Source organism: Rattus rattus, chromosome 9, assembly GCF_011064425.1.
Source record: "Rattus rattus isolate New Zealand chromosome 9, Rrattus_CSIRO_v1, whole genome shotgun sequence".
Taxonomy (NCBI): domain Eukaryota; kingdom Metazoa; phylum Chordata; class Mammalia; order Rodentia; family Muridae; genus Rattus; species Rattus rattus.
This window is the reverse complement of record NC_046162.1, coordinates 72,944,447-72,966,629: the sequence shown is the minus strand read 5'-3', so window position 1 is coordinate 72,966,629 and position 22,183 is coordinate 72,944,447. Positions and strand designations below refer to the sequence as shown.

Genomic DNA, 22,183 nt, shown 5'->3' with positions numbered 1-22,183 from the left:
CTTGAGAGTCCTGAAGGGCTGGTCCATGTCAGGTAAACCTTTACCCAGAACAGGGGATCCCCTCACCCTGGACTTGCTACCACTTGCATGAGATAAGGACTGTTTGATACTTTTCCCCAAGCTGTCTTACAGCTCCTGACAGAAGTGGCTCATACATGCAAATGAGACTCATGCAAATGAGTCCCTGCTCTACTACAGTACTGGGGACTGGAAATAACCTTGTCTCCTCTCACAAGCCAGCCCTCAGGGGCACTCTCTTGACTCCTTGTGTTCTATTAGGGCTCTGTAAAAGACCAGTTGAAGGCTTACGGAGCTCTGACGGAGAGTGTGACCCGCAAGTATACACGGCAGATCTTGGAGGGCATGTCCTACCTGCACAGCAACATGATTGTGCATCGGGACATCAAGGGTGAGTAGAGAGAAAGCTGTGGCAGAAGCATCAAGTCCTAGGTCCAGCCAGACATGGTGGTGCAAACCTTTAATCCCAGGCAGAGCCCTGTGTTCTTTAAGGCCAGCCTGTCAGCATCGTGAGTTCTAGGTCAGTCAAGCCTACATAGTGTGAGACCTAAGTTCAAGACTACCATTAGTTACCAGTAGACCAATCACTAACCACTCTGAGCTTTCTGAAAAATAGGATCCCAAGTATTTCCTTAATTGAAGATGAGTGTACAAATTGGTTAAATTGGTACAAATAGCCCAAAATGTAAGTAAATCTTGACTCTGGAGGCTTCCTGCAGCTCATGTCTAAGTCAGTGGTGGCTCTGGCCTTTCCGCACCTGGAAGGGGAGGTAATAGGGAAGTAAAAGAAAGGTGCAAAGTAGCAGCCTCTGCCCTTTGTGCCTTAGGAGCCAATATCCTCCGAGACTCGGCTGGGAATGTGAAGCTTGGGGATTTTGGGGCCAGCAAACGCCTGCAAACCATCTGCATGTCAGGGACAGGCATGCGCTCTGTCACTGGCACACCCTACTGGATGAGTCCTGAAGTCATCAGTGGCGAGGGCTATGGAAGAAAGGCAGATGTGTGGTGAGTAGTGGGTTATGCTGTCTATCTCCCTGACTGAGCTGAAGGACCTCTAGATCAGACATGATTGGGGACTTGACCATATGAGAAAGAGAGGCTGAGGACCGACTCTTGTTGGCTGGTGCACCCAGGGATCGATTCTATAGCAGGGTGAGGGGATAAATGCAGAGCTCACTGACAAATGGAACGAAATTTTACCCCAAGCAACTAAGGGTTATTGCTAAAGACTTAACCATGGGAGTCAAAATCTCTCATGTTTGATGGTCTTTTTAAGAAGCAGGTTTGGGGTTGGGCCTAGTGGTTAACCCCGTTAATCCCAGCACTGGGAAGGCAGAAGCAGTCAGATCTCTGTGAGTTCAAGGCCAGCCTGGTCTTCATAGTGAGTTCCAAGCAAACCAGGAATAATGTAATGAGAACATGTCAGAAGGAAGGAAGGAAGGGAGGAAGGAAGGAAGGAAGGAAGGAAGGAAGGAAGGAAGGAAGGAAAGGCAGGTAGGTTCTGGGGCTAGGGAGGATGGCTTGATGGGTAATAATACTTGCTGTACAAAGTATGAGGACCTCGGTTAAAATCCCTAGCTCCCACATAAAGGCCAGGCATGCCTCTAACTCCAGCATTGGGAGGCAGGCATGTGGATCCAGAGAGCTCTCTGACTGGTCAGTCTAACCAAAAGAGTAACCTTCCATTTTAGTGAGAGACACTTGTCCTGCCCGCTTCTGCACCTCCCCCCTCTCTCACATACACACACACACTCACACACAGCCACACACACACACTCTCTCTCACACTCACACAGCCACAGCACAGAATATATTCTGAAAGCTCTTAAACGAGTAAACCTAGCCCCTTCTTGTTCCCAAATGGCTTGCATTTGACTTACTTAACCTACATGGATGGCAGCAGGGCTTATGGAACTGTGAGGCGCTATCCTCGAGTATCTGGGTGGGCATGGGGTAATGATGAGGTCCTGTAAAAGAAGGGCAGGTCAGAGTGGGTAGTGGGAGATGTGGCAGAGGGTACACAGGTTAGAGTGAGTTAGTGAAGAAGGAGTTAGGGGATCAGAAGCCAAGAAACAGAAATAGCTTGAGGTAGCTATTACTTACACAAGGCCTTGGGTTCAGTCTCTCACACAACAGAGACAGGAAGAAATGCAGACAGCCCCCTCCCCGAAACTCAAAAGTCAAGGAAATAGGAACTATTTTCACCAACAGGAAACTAATATAGTTATGTTGGAGGCTGTCAGTCCCCTTTCACAGTCACAGTGAGTACCCGAGTGACATCTTTGCATGGCAGCATATGTCTGTAACCCTGTCAGCCTTTAGCTGGCCCTTTTGTCTTCAGTGTGATGAGAGAAAGATGCCTCCTTCCATCACAGTGCATAGAGTGGCTGAGAGCCTGAAGCTGGCTGACAGGTGACATAAGGGTCTCTCTTCCAGGAGCCTGGGCTGTACTGTGGTGGAGATGCTGACAGAGAAACCACCTTGGGCAGAGTATGAAGCTATGGCTGCCATTTTCAAGATTGCCACCCAGCCTACCAATCCTCAGCTGCCCTCTCACATCTCAGAACACGGCAGGGACTTCCTGAGGCGCATATTTGTGGAAGCTCGTCAGAGACCCTCGGCTGAGGAGCTGCTCACACACCACTTTGCACAGCTAGTGTACTGAGCTCTCAAGGCTATGCTGCTGCCAGCTGCCACCTGCTGAGCAGGCGAGGGGCTGCTGTCAGGCGCAGTGAAGTTGCTGCTTCTCCCAGGCAAGGCTATGGACCAGTGGAGCGTCCCAGCCATTGTCTGTCTGTGCCCCATCTGCCGCTGGGACTCAAAGCCAGGATGGGATAGCTCTGGCATCAAGACTGGGAGCTCCAGCCTGTAAGACCCAAGAGCTTTGGCATCCTAAGCTCAGTGTGGCGGGAAGGGCTGGGACCAGTATGTAAGACTGCCATGGGTCCTGCCTGCCCTCAGATGTGTCCTAACACTGCAGACAGCACTGAAGTCAAGAGGGACTGGGCACAGGACGTACTCAAGGGTATGAATAGTGTTACTTCATCCAGAGTGTTACTTTGTTTCTCTCCCAATGTTTGGAGACCACCAGCGTATCTCTGGGCTGCATGAGCCCACACAAGCCTGAGGTAAAGCCCAGCGTCCCCCAGCCAACAGAAGGTAGAGGTTTGGGCTGCCCCACTAAGCTTCCAGGTATGCTGTGTCAGTTCTGTCTTACCAAAGATGAATGAAGCAAACGCTATGCTGCCTTATCCTGGGAAGGAGGAGCTACCCCGATAAGCAGGGCCTGAGAAGCGGGGCTGCCTCCAGTAACTGGGGAGACCCAGTCTTGTCAATGCAATTGTCTCTGTTTTACAGGTTGGAGTCACTCTTTTGCTGTTCCCAGTTTTGAAACTGGAGACTTTGCCCTCTGAGCTCTGGAGACCCATGTGGGCTTAGGCCTTGGACTGGATGGGAAAGAGCTGATGGCTCCGCCCCTGGCCTGGCATCTGTTCCCTCACTGGAGCAGAGAAAGTAGACAACACAAGTTAGGGCACCTGGCTCTGGGCAACTCAGCAAAGTGCAGGGGGTCTCTCAGGCTATCTACATCTCAAACCTGTCAGGCCTGAGCCCACTCCATGGGGCAGAAAGTCCTTGTGCTGCCACAACCATGTCCAAAACCACCAGCTGTGTTCCTTAGCCCTCCTTGTCCACTTGTCATCAGCCTCATTTCCTTGTTCCTCCCACAGGGAGGATGCCAGCAGGGGTTAGGGAAAGAGTTATCTCCAAGCAGCTTAGAGTTGGCCATATTTACCTCAGCCTGGGTGCTGGTTCTTTCTTCCAGCCCCTTTCTTCCCCTCCAAATGTGCCTATTGCTAGAGCTCCTCCCTCCCGATTCCCAAGTTTCTTGGGAATTATCATTAAAGAAAAAAAAAAAAGCCAGTGCCCAGGTGGGCATCTCCAGGGAGCTGGGGATCAGTGCCAGGCATCTCTTTGCCAGCCATGCCCACGTCCCCATGGGCATAGAACAAGCCAAAGCCTTCGTTGTCTGTTGACGATGCACTTTTATGAATGTAGTTCCTATCGCTGTTTTTAGCCTTTTCCCATCATGTAATGTGAGGCCTTGTACTTGTTAATTTATATCTCAGATCCATATTTGATGGTTTTTATATATATCAATTCTAGACTGTTACCGGTGATGGACTCCTGAAGAGAGAACAGAAATTGAAAGCAGCTGGTTTTGCAGATATGTGTGTTGCACGGTGCCAATTGGGCCTGGGCCCCTCTGTTTTATTTCCTTTCCCTTGGGGGTCTGTTAGGCCACTCTCTAACTGCTCTGAAGCCAGTGAGCAAAGTCCTGCTTCCACCTCAGCCTTTGCCCAAAATAGGGACTGGCCCCTCTTCTAGACCAAAGCTGCCAAAAGGCAGCTCGGCCTCTCCATGACCCCATCCTGCTGGCTATGTAGCACCCCTTAGCCTATCCCTATCCACACCCCCAAACCTAGAGGAAATAGAGCTTGGTGGGCTGACAAGATGTTAGATGAGACAACTCTGCTTGTCACAGGTTCAGGCTCTCACAGAGCTCCTCCCCCACTTCCCCCCTTGGGGGAGCTTATTACCTCATAGGGAATGTTTCTAAAGTGAACTTAAAAGTAAGTCAACAAATCCTGCACTCCAAAGGAAAAAAAATGACCCTTTTTTTTGTGCCAAAAACTGTGGACATGCTGGTTCAGCATCCTCAGGACCAAAGCTATTAATTTATTTTCTCTTATTAACAAATCTAAAAGAGAATTGTGGGCCTCCAGGATGGCCTGGACCCAAAGGTTATGAAGGACAGTTTCCTAGCAGCCCTTGGCTTGCTGTGCAAAGATTCTGTGCCACCATTTGTTCTTCATTCCATGGGGTTTATCTGCCGTTGCCAACCCCATATGGAAGGGCCAGGCCTGGGTCAAGTGCATGCCGCCCGCCACCCTCCTGCCCCTCCCACTCACCCAGCTCTGTGTGCGTCTGAATTGTGGATTGTGCAGAAGAACCTGCAGGCATAGTTATTGACTATATCTTGACTGAGGGCTTGCAGTGCAAAGCCAGGCCAGTGCATTACTTAACAATAAAAGGGATCATTTATATCAGAAGGTCCTGTGACCATGCTTTTGGTTGAAGGTGGTGGTGGGAATTTTTACAGGGATGGGTTGGATACAATGCCTAACACCAAGTTTAGGCCTCCTAAGTAGAACTTAAAATGGCTGCCAAAAGTGGGGTCCTGGAATGACTTGGCCAAGCATCATTGCTAACCCAGGTGGTTCCTCTCTCCTCTCCTTCCCTCTTATCCCAGTGCTTTACTGGGACAGCACTGCTAGTCCATCTGAACTGTGTATCAATAGCTGAGTTCCTAGGACATTCATGACATCTTTTAGTCTTCCTGGCCCAGAGGGGCTCCCTTGGTCCCGTTCCTACAGAACGTCAGTCAGAAGCAAGGTCTCCCTGTGTAGCTCTGCTGCCCTGGAGCTCACTCTGTAGACCAGGCTGGACTTGAACTCAGAGATCCACCTGCCTCTGCCTCCTAAGTGCTGGGATTAAAAGCACGTGGTACCATGCATAGCCCAGCCACTGTATCTGAACTGTGGCAAGAGACCATCCTTGTCCCTATAAATCCAAGGCTTTGTCACTGCCTGCTTCCCAAATGCCCACCTGAAGGAACAATCCACAGTGATTCGCTCATCAACAGAACCAGAGGCTGGACTGCCTAGCAGTCTTTGACTTCTTGCTCACCAATTCATCTGTCCCATAGGCGGTTTGCAGAAGTCAGGACAGTAGGGCCCGGGGCAGGCCAATTCAGACTTCCACTGAGGGAGCATCTTCACACATGCCTTGTTCCTCTGCTGTGAGCTGTCATCCCTCAGTGTGCATGAACTCTGAGGGGCAGTTTGCCCCTGGAGATCCTGGCACAGTAGCTGTGCCATCCCACTTCATAGAAGAGGCTCTAGGAAGATGAAGGAATGAGGAGAAAGGGTAGAAGCCACTGGACTTCAGCAGCACTTGCTAGTCTATGGACTCCCATCATTCCTTGCAAATTTCTGGGCAAAGGGCTAGGAGAAAACTGGACAGCTAGGATTGGCTAGCAGAAAGGCAGACAGACAAGGTCTTGGCCAAATCAGAAAGGTTCTGTTTTGTACTCCACTCTACTCAAGTGTAGAAAGTTAACCTCTGAAGAACTGAGGCACACGCCTTGAATCCCAGCACTTTGGAAGCAGAGGCAGGCAGATCTCAAGAGTTCTAAGCCAATCACAGCTATGTATTCAGCAAAACCCTGTCTCAAAAACCAAAAACAGTTTGTGTGGATGCGAGTCAGTGTGCCTGGCTTCTCTGGGACAAGGGTACACAGTGAGATTTCAGGTTTGACAGCTTAACACCCCAAGGTGGCAGAGACCAGTTTTTCTAGGTAATACATCATCCAGCCCCTTCAACGCCAGGAGTATTATGGGCTGTTCCCATCCCTGTGATGAGTCTGCAGCATATCTGCCACAAAGCCCCCCATCAGGCCACATAATAGAGAGTCAAGATCTGTTTAAACATTTTTAAAACAGGGTTGATCACAACAGTCAACAGCACAACAGAGGGGGAGCATAGCTATTGCCAACCCTGTCAGCTGAGGCTCTAGCAAGAGCTTTAGCTCTGTGATGCAAGGGACCCCAAGGCTGCAGGCTGTCTTGCCTCTCCCCCAGCCCTCCCCCCACCAGCGAGGTGGCATCTATGAGGCCCAGCAGATGGCACTCTCCCTCTTCCAGTCTTTGTGGCTCACAACCAGGCTAAGGGGCAGAGGTAGATGGGGAGACAAGGGGGTACACAAGGCCCAGGTGGCAGTGAGGGAGCTTGGAACCCTGAGGAGGGCATGCTGACTCCTTGCTGGAGAAAAGGCACCTAAATAGGGAAGCTGGGCTTGTGGGCCTCCCAGGGAGCCATGGGGTGAGGTGAGATGGGCTAAAGGAAGCAGTATGGTGAAAACTCCAATTCTGGTTCCCAAGGCCCGTCCTATGGGGAAAGGTAAGGAATCCTGGAGCAGAGCCTTATGCCTGAAACCTGTCTGAGGGAGCCTCATCCACTCCCACCCCGCTCCCCCAAGCCCAGGTTAACCTCCTTCCCACTGCCCAGCTGTAGGCCACGTGCTGGGAGGGAATGGATGTTAAAGGGGTCTCAGGCTGTCTTGGTGCCTGAGTCCACCTCCTTGTGGGCCCAGAGCTCCTTGTGCTGTTTACGACCAAACCCCTCATCGTAGTTGCCTTTGCTCTTAAACAGCTGCTGAAAGTGAGGTTTGCAGTAAAATTCACCGTGCATTGCAGCATAACTGCCCAGGCTGTGGAAGCAGAGAACAGCTGGGTCAGTCTGGGTCAGGGCAGGAAGGCAGGGTAGGGTGGGCAAGCCAGAACAGGGCGGGAGCGCACCTGAGTTTGGTGTGGCAGTGTTTGCAACAGAAACAAGAGTTGTGGAAAATGAGCTTGTCTGCCACCAGCCGCTCCATAGGGTACACAGTCTTCTGGCAGGCTGCACAGGTCTCCTTCACCTGAGCCCGCAAGCTAAAGGACTGGAGTGGAGCAGAGTACACTCAGCAAGAAGCTGGACCAGCACCGACCCTTTCCTCCACCCGCACCCACCCTCGGGGCCCTACCTTAGACCGCTGCACCGTGCTGTTGCCACTGCTGCCTTTGGTTTCCTGGGGAAGAGGAGTAGTCAGAGGGGTCAGCTCTCCGGTGGCCAAACCCAGATCCCAGGGACACTCCAGGTGGCCGAAGGTGCTAAGCAAACAAGCTGCTCCTATCCCCTTTACCCCTCCCACCTGACTGGTCACCTACATGAGAGGGGGTGGCCTGGGCGGCTCCGGCAGCCTGGAACATGGCTCTTCAGAGGTGCTTGGCGGCCCTGGAGGAGACGCCGAGCCAAGAAGGTTCTGCAAGGGGAAGTCAGTCAGTGGGGCCCCATGAGCCCTCCCTCCACCCTGCAGGCTGGGGTGTTTTTAGGCAGGGGGTTGGGGGGCTGCGGTTGGGACTTTCCCTAAGTCATTTCCTGTTGCTCTGGGTCTTGCCACTTCCGCCCCTCACCCACCCCCAACAGTCTGTCTGCCCCTCATTCAGCCCCCAAGGGTTAGGGGGTCCCTGAGTGGAAACATATGTGGGGACAGAACAAAGTTGGCGAGAGCGGCCGGGGACAGGGGCTCCGGTCTCTGCGTGTGCCTTCCTACGGGCAGAGACCCCGCCTGGGGTGAAGGGAGGTCAGCAGAGGTCTGGGCCGGTTACCGCCTGACCCACGGTCCCCCGCACCAGGCTTAGACGTCCAGCCCCTGGACAGCGCTGGGCCTGGCCTCCTGCCTGGCCCGACTGCGCTGCCTCCCGCGCCCGCTCTTCTGGACCCCAGACCCCGAATCTCCACCCCACCACGGGCCGGCCCTGCGGGACCGACGCGAGCCTCGGGGTCCTGGCGAGCGCAACGCGTGAACCGCCAGGCGGCGTCGGCCCCGCAACGCTCCGCACCCCTCCCCCCGGCCGCCGTGGGTCTCACCGGGCCGGCCTGCGCCGCGGGGCGGGGGTCGGTCGCTGGGGGACCGCCTCGGGTGCAAGAGGCGCGGGCGCGAGCTGCCGCCGCTGCCAGTGGTCCCCGAGCGGCAGCCGCCGCCTCACCGCGGCGCGCCCCCCGCCCCTTCCCCGCGCCTGCCCGCCCATTGGCTCCAGCGCCCGGGGGCCGCCTCCGGGAGAAGCCGCCGCCGACCCCCCTCTGTGCTTTGTCTTTCCCTTGCTCGCCGTCCCCCCGATCAACCCTCCCGCCTTTGTCTGCCCCCACACCGCTTTCACAGCCCGCGCTCGCCTGCCTCCCGGAACCAACCTCCTCTACGGCTCGTGGAGAAGGGACAACGGCGGGGACCGAATCGCATATCTCGGGAGGAGATGAGTTCGGTCTACGGTCGCCACCCAAGGCTCTCCCGGCGCGGACCTTCTGAAATGGTCTGGCCCTTTCACTGCCTCGGTTTACCCGTTAGCCATTGTGAACGCCGAGTCCCACTAGCTCCGCCCCGCTCCCGCCCCCCTTGCGCGCTCGGAAGACCCAGTAGCTTGAGTTACCCCACTGTGGGGACTCGACCACTGGCAGCCACGGAGTCCTACAGAGGAAGATGGAGGCGGCTCGCAGTCCCTCCACGTTAGGCCAAGGGAGCCGGCTGTGGGCCAAAGCCACTACATGAAGGGATGTGACAGGTCCGCTACCCGAGAACTCCTACAGCTGTGTGGTTTCCGAAATCACCAACCCCCTTAAGCCTGGCATCCGAAATGGTTTCTGTGACAGATTTTGGGGAATTAGTAACCTCTGGCCTTGCCATGACCCAGGTCAAGCCTTTATCTGAAAGGACCCGCTTCCTTGCATCAAGCACACCTTTGTTCCACCGAAGGGAGCAGAGAGCCATTTAGACTGGAGTTGTTTAGAGAACAAAGTGCAGCAAGAGCTGCTCTTGCCACTTCGCCCTAGCCCACTGCTCAGCAGGCTCGAGGACAGCACTGGACCTCTAGGCAATAGCATCTAGGGCACGGACCTCTGCTGCAGGCTTTGCCTAAAGCCCAGCTGGAGACTTTCACAAAGCACACAGCCCTCAGCGACATATTTCCACACCCCTGGAACAGGAATAGAACCGGTGGCTCTAGCACGGACCCACGCGTGTCAGGGAACAGAACAACTTACCGCCTCCTGCCTGGCAGGGGAAAAGGGAGGCAGCAGGCTGTATCACTCATCACCCCCCTCCCCCACTGTGGTGCTATTGTGCCCACGCTGTGCTTCGCTTTTCTCCCTCAGCCTCAGGTCCGTGTTTTGCCTGCGCGAGGTTTAGCCGTGGACTTCCAGATGGTTGTTACTCCACATCTAGGGTAACTCTTCCTGGGGAAAATTGTCCACACCTGTCATCAGATTCTCCAAGAGAGGTGAAGCCCTTTGGGACACGGAACATTTAGAGAAACTTTTTTAAAACTTCTACTGGGGGGTTGGGGATTTAGCTCAGTGGTAGAGCGCTTGCCTAGCAAGCGCAAGGCCCTGGGTTCGGTCCCCAGCTCCGAAAAAAACAAAACAAAACAAAACAAAACAAAACAAACTTCTACTGGAGGTGGGCTAGGGGACCTGAAATGGCGAGTGAGAAAGGACCATGTGACTCTCTAGTGCTTCTTTTAGTCCTGCCCAACTTGTTCTCAGATATTTAAATTAAAAATTTTTTTTTTTTTTTTGGTTCTTTTTCTTCGGAGCTGGGGACCGAACCCAGGGCCTTGCGCTTCCTAGGTAAGCGCTCTACCGCTGAGCTAAATCCCCAGCCCCTAAAATTTTTTGATGTATGTACTAGGATATTGACTTGTAGCTCAGGGTGGCCTCAAACTCAGAACGCTGGCATGGGCCCACAGCTAGCTGCCTTCCATCCTTCTGCAATGCCTTCCTCATCCTCGTCAACTGTTGACTGGTAGCTCCCTGCAGCTCTGCCCACAGATGGTCCCAGCAGGGCGGGCTGCCAGTCAGTGCCAGGAGTAGCCTTCTGGTGTCTCAAAGGGCTTCACCTCTCTTGGAGAATCTGATGACAGGTGTGGACAATTTTCCCCAAACCAACAGTGTAGCTGAGGGTGATGTTCAGTGCCTCTCCTCTTGTCTCTGCCCCCAAGTGCTGGGTTTACGCACCATGCAGTGTATAACGTGCAGAGGGACAAGTGATCAAAACATGGCACTTTATGTATGCTATGCCAGCCAAGCTGGACTCCCAGACTCAACTGTAAAACTCTTCTTAGGTCTTTGATGGTCTGAGAAGCCTCAGAAAAAGGGGTGTAGGACCTCAGCCAGAGGAGGTGAGAGCCTCGCCCAGGGGACTGGGGGCGGAAACTGCTGAGCTGGGGTTGTACATGTGGGCATGCACAGAAACAAGGCTAGGACAGGTCCCCATGCTCCTAGTCTCTGGCTGCCAGCCATGACGACAGGTCCTGGGGTTACGCTTGCTGGGTATTAAGGAGACACACATCAGGTTATAAGACAAAAGTCTTCCACCCTTTGCTGCCCAGCAATGGGCTTGGCTAGTTGCCAGCACTGGTGCCCTTTCTTGATAATTTTGCCAAGGCAAATTTAATACTGAAACTCTAGGGAATGATTATGAAAGAAATCACTGCCAGGCTGGCCACACACCCACTTAGCCCACTCCGGGAGAAGCAGGAACCAACAGCGGAGCCAGCCTAGCAATCCTAGAGCCAGCGTACAGCCTCTGCACACGTGAAACACTGGCGCCATTCCCAACATACTCTGAAAATTTTAATTTGTTCTGACAATGAAACTAATACAACTAAGGACTCTTAAGCCCTCAGATGAGGCAAGACATTTATGGCCCTTGGAGGAGGCACCAAGGCAGCAGCTGGCAGGAGGCATTAAGATGGATTCTTGGGAAAGGAGTGTAACAAATAAATGAGCTAAGATGGCTTCAGGTGTCAGGCCCAAGAGATGTGGAGATGGGGACGGCCAGTCCCAGCCTTAACCCACCTGGTGCTCGGTAACCGGGCAGACGCCAGGGAGGGTTAGGCAGGGGCAGGCTGCTTAGGACTTGTCCCCTTTCAGCCCTACAGGATCTGTGGTCAGAGGAATGAGGGAACAGCATAGCCGAGAGCGAGTGTTGGGAGGAGGATGTGAAGGTTCCCTGGGTCAAATGTTAACTCTGGGCTTGGACTTGAGCCTTGGGGCCAATACAGCACTTCTTCCTTCTAAGGAGGTCCCCTGAGCTCAAAACAGGATGTCAGCATTCCAGCCTCTCCAAGTCCTTGGTGACTGGGATTCCCTGGGTCTCAAAAGCCACAAAAGCAGTGAAGTCCCTTCTAGAGTGTCCTTTCAAGTAGCCAGCAGCCAGCCCTGCTGGTAGAATGTCCTTTGAACCCAGCCTGCAGCCAGAGGCAGATGCTGGTCCTCAAGGAGGCCCTGGGCTCACACCCCACCCCAGCTGGAGGGTGCAGGCGGCAGAGATTCAGAACTCCCAGTCATCCACCTCCAGGTCTTCCAGGTTTGTCACCAGGCCGAAGATTCCACTATGATCCTGAGACTGGCTGCCCTCGAAGCTGGTGATGGGAGTGACTGGGCGGAGCAACTCAGGTAAAGCCTCGGAAGCACGTCGCTTGATCTGAGGGAGAGAGACAAGTACGGATCCTGTAGTTCAGGTCCCAGGACATCACCGGACCTTCGGTTACCAGGCCATAGCTCCTGCTCCAAAAGGGAAAGGAAGGGAGAGCCTCTCAGAGCTTCAGAAGCACGGCCATGCCACTAGTTCAAACAGGCAGAGGAAGAACACCTCGCTGCACCTTAGGGGCTGGAGTCACAGCAGCAGTGGCAGGGAGCCAGGGAGCCTTACCTGCTTGAAGAAGGAGTGGTTCAGGAGGGTGCTGGCGTTTGGCCTGAAGAGACAGGGGAAGAGACCCATATGACCCCTGGGCTCAGCTGTCCAAACCCAGACACTGAACCTCTCCTCAGAGACCCTCTCCTCAGAGACCCTGTCCTATTTTACTCGGCTTTCCCAATAACTAAGAGCCAAAGCCACCCCGCTAGTTTCTTTAATGAGATCTGTAATGGGATCTGATGTCCTCTTCGGCTGTGTCTGAAGACAGCTACCATGTACTCATATAAAAAACCAGTCATAGCCTCTGGAATACTGTCTGCAGCTCCTAAGCTCGCTCTGCTCCCTGAGGCCCAACTGAAGGCCAGCAGGGTACTTACCTTGCGTCAGGGTTGCGCTGAAGGCACTGCTCCACAAAGTTGTGGAAATGGGGTGAGAAGGTTCGGTGGTAGGGGTGGGAAGGGGAGTCACCATTGGCAGGCCGGAGGCTACCAGCGGCCAGGCTGTCATTCAGGCCAGGGTTGGCAATCGAGCGGGAGGGACTCATGGTCAGCTCCTCAGCAGGGATGGTGCTGGTGTCCAGCAGGCAGGGCACGGTGCCATTAAGTTTCTCTAGCAGCATCTAGGGAACAGAGATGGGTCTGGCCTGAGAGACCCAGGAAGGCCAAGAGTCTCCTCAGAAATACCCTCCTCCCTTGAACGAATGGGATCTCTGGCAGAGAAGACAGATGTTGGAGGTGCTGGCTGGGTTTGTGTGTATTTGACACAGAGTAGAGTTATCTAAGACAAGGGAGCCTCGTGAGAGAAGGTCTCCACATGAACGGGCTGGAGCAGGCCTATAGCGCATTTCCTGAGTCAGTGACTGATCCGGGAGGGCCCAGCCCATTGTGGATGGTACCCCCTTGGGCTGGTGGTCCTGGGTTCTATAATAAAACAGGCTGAGGAAGTCATGAGGAACAAGCCGGGCCAGTAAGCAGCCCCCTCCATGGCTTCTGCCTGAGTTACTCCTTCTAGGTTCCTGCCCTGTCTTCTCTCAATATGCTGTTTCCTGGAAGTATAAGTCAAATAAATTTTCTCCTCCCCAACTTACTTGTGGTCATGGTGTTTCACCACAGTAGAAAGCCCCAAGACATCATGTAAATCTGGCTTTTGCAGAGGAACACGGGCCACTTGCTGGGAGAGAATGGGCAGCAATGGCCCCTTCACCAAGGCTGGACCCAGCTTACCCACTCCCTTTGCAAGGCATCGAGCTGCTGTGATTACAGCCCTCTCTCTAGAGTAGAAGCAGAGTGACGCCCGTCTCTGTAGTCCACCTCCACTCTGCCAGGCGCAGATGGGTTCAGTGGAGCCAACAATGGGGCATCTGCAGCCCAGCGCCCTGGGTGGGGGGCACGCTGCACAGGAGTGGCCCCAGCTCGGGAGCCTGGATCAGAGCCTTCACGTGACACATGCAAAACAAGCCGTCCCTTGAAGATAGGTAGATCTTTGCAGGTGACCTCATGAACCCGCTGAACAATCTGAACAGAACTTAGAGGTGTCTCTAGGACTGTGCTAATGTGGAAGCCTCTAACCACACATGGCTATACTTACGTTAGCCTTAAAACTCAATCCCTCCAGCTCCGTGGCTACAGTTTACGCGATCAACGTAAGTGGCTAGTGGCTCCCTTCTTGTGGACCGTGCAGGAGCAAAGTTTTATTGGACAATGTTGCTTCTGGAAATGAACCTAATGTTCACACTAACTAGGTTTACACTAACGAGGCCCACGCTAACGAGGCCCATACTGACAAACATCTAACTCCTTCCTGAGCATGTCCTGTTTGTCAATTTTTTTCTTACACATTTCTTATACCCAGGCTCTACAACCTAATTATTCTATCAGTTAAATTAAGATAAGAACCAGAATTGATAGATTTGAATCACCTTTCAGATGGACGGATGGACAGATGATCTGATACCACCCTATACTTACGCCGTCAACACTTCTCTATTCTTTGGGACAGGAACCACATGGGACGCCCTTGCTTCCTTCTCCAGCCCTGTCTACACTTGCAGTCCAAGAATAAGCTTCCTTCCCACTCTTCATGTGGTCACTGCCATAGCTTTTTAAAGCTAGACCAGGGGCTGGAGAGGTGGCTCAATGGTTAAGGAAGCTTACAGAGGAGCTGAGTTTGGTTCCTAGCACCCATGTCAAGTGCCTCCCAACTTCCCATGACTCCATTTCCAGGAGTTCTGATACCTTCTTTGACCTCCTTAGGCAACTGCATACATGTGGTCGCATACACACATGCAAGAATATACACACATGTAAGATTTTTTCTTTAAAAAGTCTTAGACCAGCCTTGCTCCAGGTAGTACTCGGCAATTCTCTAGCTCCAACCTGTGACCCAAGGTGTGAGCCGAGGGGGTGGTCTGTGAACCTGAGGGGAGGCCCTGCTCAGTTTCTTGTTTCCTTTCTGATTCTAGATTTTGTTCCAGGTACCTGAGACCCAGGAAACACTTATCTGAACAATCCCAACTTCATTCCCTGGGTATAACGGGGCCTGAATAAGTTTCTCTGGGTCTGTGTGTCCAACGCGAGCAGACTACACCTAAACTGTGGTCAAAAGGCAGCACACGCAGGAGCGTGAGCTTCTACTGGATGTACAGAATGCAGGCTCTAAAAGTGTGTGCTACAGCATGGTGGCACGGAACTCAGAGATGCCTGAAAATCTGAATCCACTTATCAGGGGAGGAAGGGAGGGTTAGGGCTGCTCAGCTAGGCATGGCGGTACAGGCCTACACTCACAAAGCTGGGGAGCCGAGGCTAAGGTTTGCTTGCTACTAGCCTGAACTGCAGAAAGAGTCTCTTTCACAAACAAAGCACAACAAAGTTGGTTCATGTGGTTTACGGTTTGCATAGCCACGTGGTACGGTGTTATGTGGCCTCTCTCTGCCCTGCTGCCCTACTTGCCCCACCCCTGGGTTGGGCTCCTGACCACAACATTTATCACCAGAGAAGGGAACAAAGAATTGCACAAGCACCCTCCACCAAGGGTAGAAAACTTGAAGAAAAAAGGGTGACTTTCTTTTATGTCAGTGTCCAAGTGTGGCAGGAAGCAGCAGACACGCGTGGAAGGCAGGCAGGCAAGGAGGAAGGGGACACGGGCTTGCAGGCTCACCTGAGTAGCAGGCATATCTTTGAAGGGGACATGGCCATTGGCTAGTTCGCACGCTGTGATTCCCACACTGTAGATATCAGACTTGGCGTCATAACCCTGAAGATTCTAAGTCAGGAGAAAAAGCCACAGATGACTCCATTTGCAGCCCTGGTCTTTCTTAAACAGGAAAGAATAAAGCAGAGGCTGCCATCCCAGTCAGGGCCACATGCGGCTGGTGCTTGCCCCCCAACTGCTATGTGAGGAGAGCAAGTGTTTGGTGCTGCTGTGAAGTCAGCAGGCACACTGAGGTGGATGTGCCTGTGCAGCACAGGAATCTAAAGCACCAAGTGTCTCCAGAATGTTCTCTATCCTAGGATGGGCAGCATCTCTGAGGCAAACACAACAGTGCCAGGTCCAGCTGGGGGCCATACACACACACATACAGCAGGCAGGAAATGCACCCCTGGCCAACAAGGACTCTTCCTTCTAGAATCCTCTTACCAACCCTGCACATTCCTGTGCTTCCCTGGGAAATCAAGGGGCTCCTTGCGTTCAAGGACACAGACCTGCTGGAGGACTTCTGGGCTGAGCCAAGGCAGGACCTTGATGCTGTATTTGGGGAAATCATGGACCGCACGCTGCCGCTGTCCGTGACTGATCATGCTAAGGTTGCTGCGTAAGCCAGACAGGTAGACCTTCCCATCCGTGGAGATCAGAATGTGGCTGGCCTTGACACTCCTATGGGAGGTAAAGACAGGTCATGGGCATGCCCTAATGCTACAGAAACGCAAGCTTTGTGTAGTGGACAGGCTCTTTCCTACGGGTATATCACATGTATGTAACTGCTTCTCACACATATGTAAATGTACTTACGAACATTTTCAAGTATGTCTAAAAATGAGAAAATAACATGGCCCCATTTATGTAGTTAGATTTTTATTTTTATGTATTTATTTTGTGCAGGATTTTGAGACAGGGACTTTTTCTGTAGCCCCAACTATCCTGAAAGTCCTCTGTAGACCAGGCTGGTCTTGAACTTTTCTTTGTTTTTTAATATATACCCAGTTATTTATTTATTTAAAGATTTATTTATTTCATATATGTGAGTACACTGTCACTGTCTTCAGACACACCAGAAGAGGGCATCAGATCCCATTACAGATGGTTGTGAGCCACCATGTGGTTGCTGGGATTTGAACTCGGTACCTCTGCAGTCAGTGCTCTTAACCACTGACTGAGCCATCTCTCCAGCCCCTGGTCTTGAACTTATAGAGCTCCACCTGCTTGTGCCTCTGGAGTGTTGGGACTGACTAGCATTTAATTATCATTATATTCTATAAAGTGCCCTCTAAGTCTGTGTCTTCACACCCACAGATGAGCGCACCTCAGCCTTCTTCAGGTCTGCCCCGTGGATGATCAGTGTGGAAACTCACAACTGGTTGAAATGCAGTTGTGTCTGCCAATGGCCAGCCATAAATGGCATATTTGAATCACTCTCCTCCCATCAAGGCTCAAGGACCATCACAAAAGAAGGGATAGAAAGACTGTAACAATCAGAGGTAGGAGGGCCTGACCAAAACAGAATTTTCTAGACACAGCAGGACCACTGTACCCATGAACTCACACAAACTGTGAGTGCCTGCACAAGTCCTGAAGAAAGCCAGTCAGCATCGTAGCATGAAGGAGAGAAGGGCTCAAGGGTCTCTACCCATAACTGGCAGGTCGACAGCTGCTGGGGGAGAATCAGTTTCATTTAATAGCATGGCCCCAGGTGTGTTGACCATATCCAGTGGTACGTCCCAGCTAGCCTGGAACTCACTAGGTCGACGAGGCTGGCCTTGCTCTCTTGACAGAGATTGGCTGTGAGCTCCAGCCTGGCTCCTACTGAAACTTTTTTTTTTTTTTTTTTTTTTGAGCTGGGACCGAACCCAGGGCCTTGCACTTCCTAGGCAAGCGCCTACCACTGAGCCAAATCCCCAACCCCTACTGAAACTTTTTACTTTAATTTTTTTTCTTTTTTGAGATGGTCTCACTATGTAATCCCAGTTGCCCTGAAACTTGCTATGTAGACAAGACTGGGCCCCACTTCAAAGAGACCGGTCCACCTGCCTCTGCCTCCTAAGTGCTGGGTCAAAAGGCCTGTGTTATACTATGTCTGGCTAGTCCAACACTTTTTTTTAAAGCTCAATGTACTTTCTCTCTCTCTCTCTTTTAAGATTTATTTATTTATTTATTTATTTATTTATTTATTTATTTATATGAGTACACCGACACTGCCTTCAGACACACCAGAAGAGGGCATCAGATCCCATTTCAGATGGTCGTGAGCCACTATGTGGTTGCTGGGATTTGAACTCAGCCCCCTACTAATACTTTTAATCTGCACTTTTGTTCTTGAGTGTTCCTGGAAAGTGCAAGATTACCTAATCACTTTCTGTTAAGCAACTCCCCTCTCAATGCTGAGCCAGGCTTGTCTTTGCTGCTACCTGTATACATCCGAACCTTGCTTCTGATTGGCATCTCTAATCCAGGGATCTAACATTTACCCATCCTCCATGGAGGGACATTCAAGATACTTCCACTTAGCACAAAAGTCACAGCGGTCAGCGTGCAGGCACACTGATGGGCCCACGGCCAGGCCTGATGATGAACCTGGGTCCCTTCAGCCTCCTAAGCAGCTCCAGTTATGCGTGCAGTGTGATGGCATCTTCATCTGAGATCCCTGATGGCTAGGGCTGGGTGTGTCGGCCTGCTGGGGCCTGCTCTGCGGTAACATTCCAGCCTGACTTTTTGCTATCCTTTCCTTGGTTTGACAATCTTCTTGTTGCTCGTGTGTGTTCACACAATGCTAACATCTGTCACTCTGGTACACATTATTTATAATGTCATTTATGAAATGGGAATCTTTAAACCTGATATAATCAAATTCATCATTTTCTTGCTCTATGCTTCTTAAATGTCTAGAAGTTCTGTGTGTCTCAGGTCTGAAAGCGAATCCCTCATACTGACTTGTACCTAAGTCTGCAGTTTGGGGCTTGCAATATGGCTCAGTGGGTAAAGGCACTTGCTGCCAAGCCTGACCACCTCAGTTTGATCCCTGGAACCAACAAGGGGGAAAAAGGCTCCGGTTCCATTATCTTCCCCACCAGGAGCTAGTTTTCCTGACACAAACTACTAAGCAAACTGGTTTTGCCCTGGCCATAGGCCTGCTCTGAAGCACAAAGAAGTAAGGCAGGGGAGTCTACAGCAGAAGAGCCTCTCACACAATAAAGATCATATGACTTCAGCACTGACAAGCTAATGACTGTCCCACCGAGGTGAGCTCGGAGTCCAGATCCTTGATTATGAACTCCAGCGTGACTAGTAAGGGTTAGGTGGCTTGGAACACACCTGTGCACATAGCCCATGTGATGGATGTAGTCTAAAGCCTTTAGCACCCCCTGCAGGATGTACGCAATCGCCAGTTCATTCATGCCGTCCATGAAGTGTGTGCAGATGAGATCCTTTGCAGAACCTGAAAGGGACACCAATAATGACAGGAGGAAGCAGCAGCGCAGAACCCAGCAACCCTAGGAGCCTTCGCGCTCACCGTACGCCATGAATGATGTGACGGCCCACAGCTCGTTGTCTGCGATGAAGGTGGCTCGATACGGCACGATATTGGGATGGCTGAAGAGTTTAGAGACATGAAGCTCCCCCTGAAAGAAATAGCAGAGCTGAGGGCAGGAAGGCCGACCATGTTTGAGGAAAGTCCTGCCAGCCACCAACGCCCGAGAGCCCTGAAAAACAACCATGCAGGGACACTGCTGTCAACACAGTGAGAGTTAACCACCTCAGAGACAACAAAAATAAAACGGTGGCTGAAGATGTGAGCGTGAGTCACTTAATTAAATCCCAAAGGCCAAGATATAGTCCTCTTTAAGTCAAGAGTATGATCCCAGCTTGGGCACTGAGGCAGGAGGACTGCCAGCTTGAGGCCAGGCTCAACAGGTAACAGAGCGAGATGCTATCTAAAAATGAACAAAAAATATTTTCCCACTATAGATCAAAGTAGAAGAGTTGACAAAACTAATGGACAAATGACAACTATGGAATACAGGGAGACATTTCCAGCACCTTGACTGGAAACCCCTTTCCTGGAAGCAGGCATATGAACCATTTAAAAAAAAAAATCAGGGGCTGGAGAGATGGCTCAGTGGTTAAGAGCACTGACTGCGCTTCCAGAGGTCCTGAGTTCAATTCCCAGCACTCTACATGCACACACACACACCAATTTTATGTATAAGAGTGCACTGTAGCTGTCTTCAGACACACCAGAAGAGGGCATCAGATCCCATTACAGATGGGATCTGTGAGCCACCATGTGTTTGCTAAGAACTGAACTCAGGACCTCGGGAAGCGCAGTCAGTGCTCTTAACCGCTCAGCTATCTCTGCTGCTCTCTGCTTGTGGGCCTCTCTGTGTGCTACTTAGCCTCTCTGGATAATGCAGAACAAACCAGAGAGAAATATTTAAAGAAGAGGGGATGGCTGGGCAGAGCAGCAGTGCCACAGCCTGCTTGAGGGTCAAATACTAAGACCCCTCATTGATGCCTCATGACTTCTCAACACATGGTCCACGTTAGTTTCCTGCAGAAACCCCTAGTGGAATGGCCATGTAACCAGGAGCCTCCCTCCAAGGGTCACACTACGGTTCATTACCTGCAAGAACGTCACCATCTCATTGGAACAAGCTTCTAGGTTGATCCTTCGTACTGTCACATATTCTCCTGTTGGTTTGTACCTGGCTAAATTCACTGTCATCAAGTCCTCAAACCCTTTGCCTGAGAGAAAAGAGGAATGACTTAGACAAAACCAGCCACAAGGATCATCTACTCTAAAGAAGAAGGAACTCTATTTCAGCAGAAAATCCTAGTTACAAAGTTTCACTACTGGTACTTTCATGGTTGACACTTCTAGGTTTGTCCATCAGTCCTTCTGTAGCAGACTATGGCCTCCTGGAAACAACTTCTTCCCATACTTGGTACAAGAAACCCACAGAAGCCCGTTGTCACGTGACCCCTCCCAGACAGCTGAGGGAGCTGTAGTGGGAATGTAACGATGTCCCTGGGAGTTACCTATGACGGAGAGCAGCTCGTAACACCCGCCCTCTGGCAGAAAGCTACTCATGATCTCTGGTTTGGAGAGGGATGCTATGGACTCTGAGCTCGCCTCATTGGCCTAAGGAAAAAGAAGAAGAGGTTAACTGAGGAAATGGAGGCGGGGAGTGGAGCAGAGGCAGTCACAGATGCACGAGGAGCCTCGCCTCTGCCACACACAGCAATCTGATGGTGCCAAACACAGCATACGGTGTTCAGTCGGCACTCCTGGCAGAACAAGCAAGGATGCTACCCAGTCGGCTGCTACTCTGCTAGTCCTCCCCAGTGACTGACTGCTCGAGTCTACCAAGTTCTAGGTTGGGGAAGGACGTATGGAGAAACACACAAAAAAAGCCAACAGGTAGAGAAATACAGGGTTCTGTGCCTTCTGCTTCACTAGGGTTCAATTTTTAAGGGCCCAACTGCAAGATTCTAAAAGGTCAGACCTGCAATCTTGCTGTAGAGCAGTTCTCAATCTATGAGTCAAGCGACCCTTTTACAGGAGTCACATATCAGGTGTTCACACTATGATTCATAACAGTAGCAAAACTACAGTTATGAAGTAGCAACGACGTGATTCTATCTATGGTTGGGCGTCACCACGTGAGGAACTGTATTACAGAGTCTCAGCCTTAGGAAGGTGAAGAACCACCGATCTAGAACTTTGCTGGTGGAACCCCATTCCTTTAGTAAACCAAGATCCCAGGCTAGTCATTCCTGAAGTTCCCAAAGTAACAGGAGAGTAACTGACTCCGAGCTACAGGCCCAGAGAGCCGGCATGCTCAGCCACCTGGGTCCCTCCCCGTTCAGGTTGGGGATGAAACTGGACACCAGCCATTTGGGACTGACAGCAGCTCTCCTTTTACAGGCTTGATTTCCCTTTAAGGCCAAATGCATTCCTATGACTTGGGGAGAGGATTCTATGGTCAGACTTTCTTCCTTCAGGTGTGTCTAACTGCAATGGAGAAATCTGAGGCCAGCTCCCTGTGTGGGACACCACAGTTATGTGCCTGGCTTTAAGCCAGAGGTGCTGGTACCCACCTGTAATCCTAGTACTTAAGAGGTGCTGGTACCCACCTGTAATCCTAGTACTTAAGAGGTGGAGCTTCAGCTTTAGCTCCAGGAGACCGTGTCCCAAAGAGCCAAACAAAATAAAGCAAACCCGGCCTTGATTCAGAAAGTGTACAGAAGTCGGCACTGCCTACAACAGTTGACGCCACTGACAAGGTGGGCAGCTGGGTAATCATCAGGCCATGATACACAGAGAAGCCCCACCTAAATACCACATACTCTTCAGAGTCTATGTGCACTGGATCTGATCCTCCTTCCCCACGCTAGATAAGAAACAGAGCAGACACATCCCCCCTCCCCCCCCAGACTGAGGACCGAACCCAGGGCCTTGCACTTGCTAGGCAAGCGCTCTACCACTGAGCTAAATCCCCAACCCCGTTTTTTCCCTTCCTGAGGAGGTCTTCGTAGACCAGGCTGGTCTTGAGCTTACAGATCTGCCTGTCTTTGAACTTCTGAGTGCTGGGGTAGGGC

The 22,183-nt window shown here is 51.7% G+C and overlaps 3 protein-coding genes across 14 annotated transcripts in view; 1 reads left to right on the top strand and 2 right to left on the bottom strand.

The window, feature by feature from the left end:
- Nucleotides 1–5,129, top strand: part of Map3k3 (mitogen-activated protein kinase kinase kinase 3) — a 67,839-nt gene extending 62,710 nt beyond the window's left edge. The window contains exons 14-16 of the mRNA XM_032914281.1: nucleotides 280–409; nucleotides 846–1,023; nucleotides 2,455–5,129. Coding sequence (XP_032770172.1) covers nucleotides 280–409; nucleotides 846–1,023; nucleotides 2,455–2,683 — 537 coding nt within the window. The 3' untranslated portion in view covers nucleotides 2,684–5,129. The remainder of the gene's footprint in view (nucleotides 1–279; nucleotides 410–845; nucleotides 1,024–2,454) is intronic.
- A 1,428-nt stretch (nucleotides 5,130–6,557) lies between these two features.
- Limd2 (LIM domain containing 2) lies at nucleotides 6,558–9,052 on the bottom strand. Of its 2 annotated transcripts, none has more exons than XM_032914280.1 (5): nucleotides 8,869–9,052; nucleotides 7,845–7,939; nucleotides 7,661–7,705; nucleotides 7,437–7,576; nucleotides 6,558–7,348 (listed from the first exon to the last, which is right to left on the bottom strand). In XM_032914280.1, the coding sequence occupies exons 2-5, from the start codon at nucleotides 7,884–7,886 to the stop codon at nucleotides 7,189–7,191; spliced, it is 387 nt and encodes a 128-aa protein (XP_032770171.1). In that variant the 5' UTR covers nucleotides 7,887–7,939; nucleotides 8,869–9,052; the 3' UTR covers nucleotides 6,558–7,188. The 2 variants fall into 2 exon arrangements, with proteins under 2 accessions (XP_032770171.1, XP_032770170.1); XM_032914279.1 differs by lacking the exon at nucleotides 8,869–9,052 and adding an exon at nucleotides 8,548–8,644.
- A 2,230-nt stretch (nucleotides 9,053–11,282) lies between these two features.
- Strada (STE20 related adaptor alpha) overlaps nucleotides 11,283–22,183 on the bottom strand; it is a 28,374-nt gene continuing 17,473 nt past the window's right edge. For 6 of the 11 annotated variants that reach the window (XM_032912278.1, XM_032912283.1, XM_032912280.1 and 3 more), the window contains 9 exons: nucleotides 20,621–20,723; nucleotides 20,205–20,326; nucleotides 19,095–19,203; nucleotides 18,896–19,019; nucleotides 16,072–16,243; nucleotides 15,527–15,631; nucleotides 12,748–12,989; nucleotides 12,386–12,428; nucleotides 11,283–12,240 (listed from right to left, as the gene is read on the bottom strand). In XM_032912278.1, the coding sequence (XP_032768169.1) occupies nucleotides 12,046–12,240; nucleotides 12,386–12,428; nucleotides 12,748–12,989; nucleotides 15,527–15,631; nucleotides 16,072–16,243; nucleotides 18,896–19,019; nucleotides 19,095–19,203; nucleotides 20,205–20,326; nucleotides 20,621–20,723 (1,215 nt within the window). In that variant the 3' untranslated portion in view covers nucleotides 11,283–12,045. The remainder of the gene's footprint in view (nucleotides 12,241–12,385; nucleotides 12,429–12,747; nucleotides 12,990–15,526; nucleotides 15,632–16,071; nucleotides 16,244–18,895; nucleotides 19,020–19,094; nucleotides 19,204–20,204; nucleotides 20,327–20,620; nucleotides 20,724–22,183) is intronic. The other 5 variants (XM_032912281.1, XM_032912282.1, XM_032912285.1 and 2 more) reach the window with 2 other exon arrangements.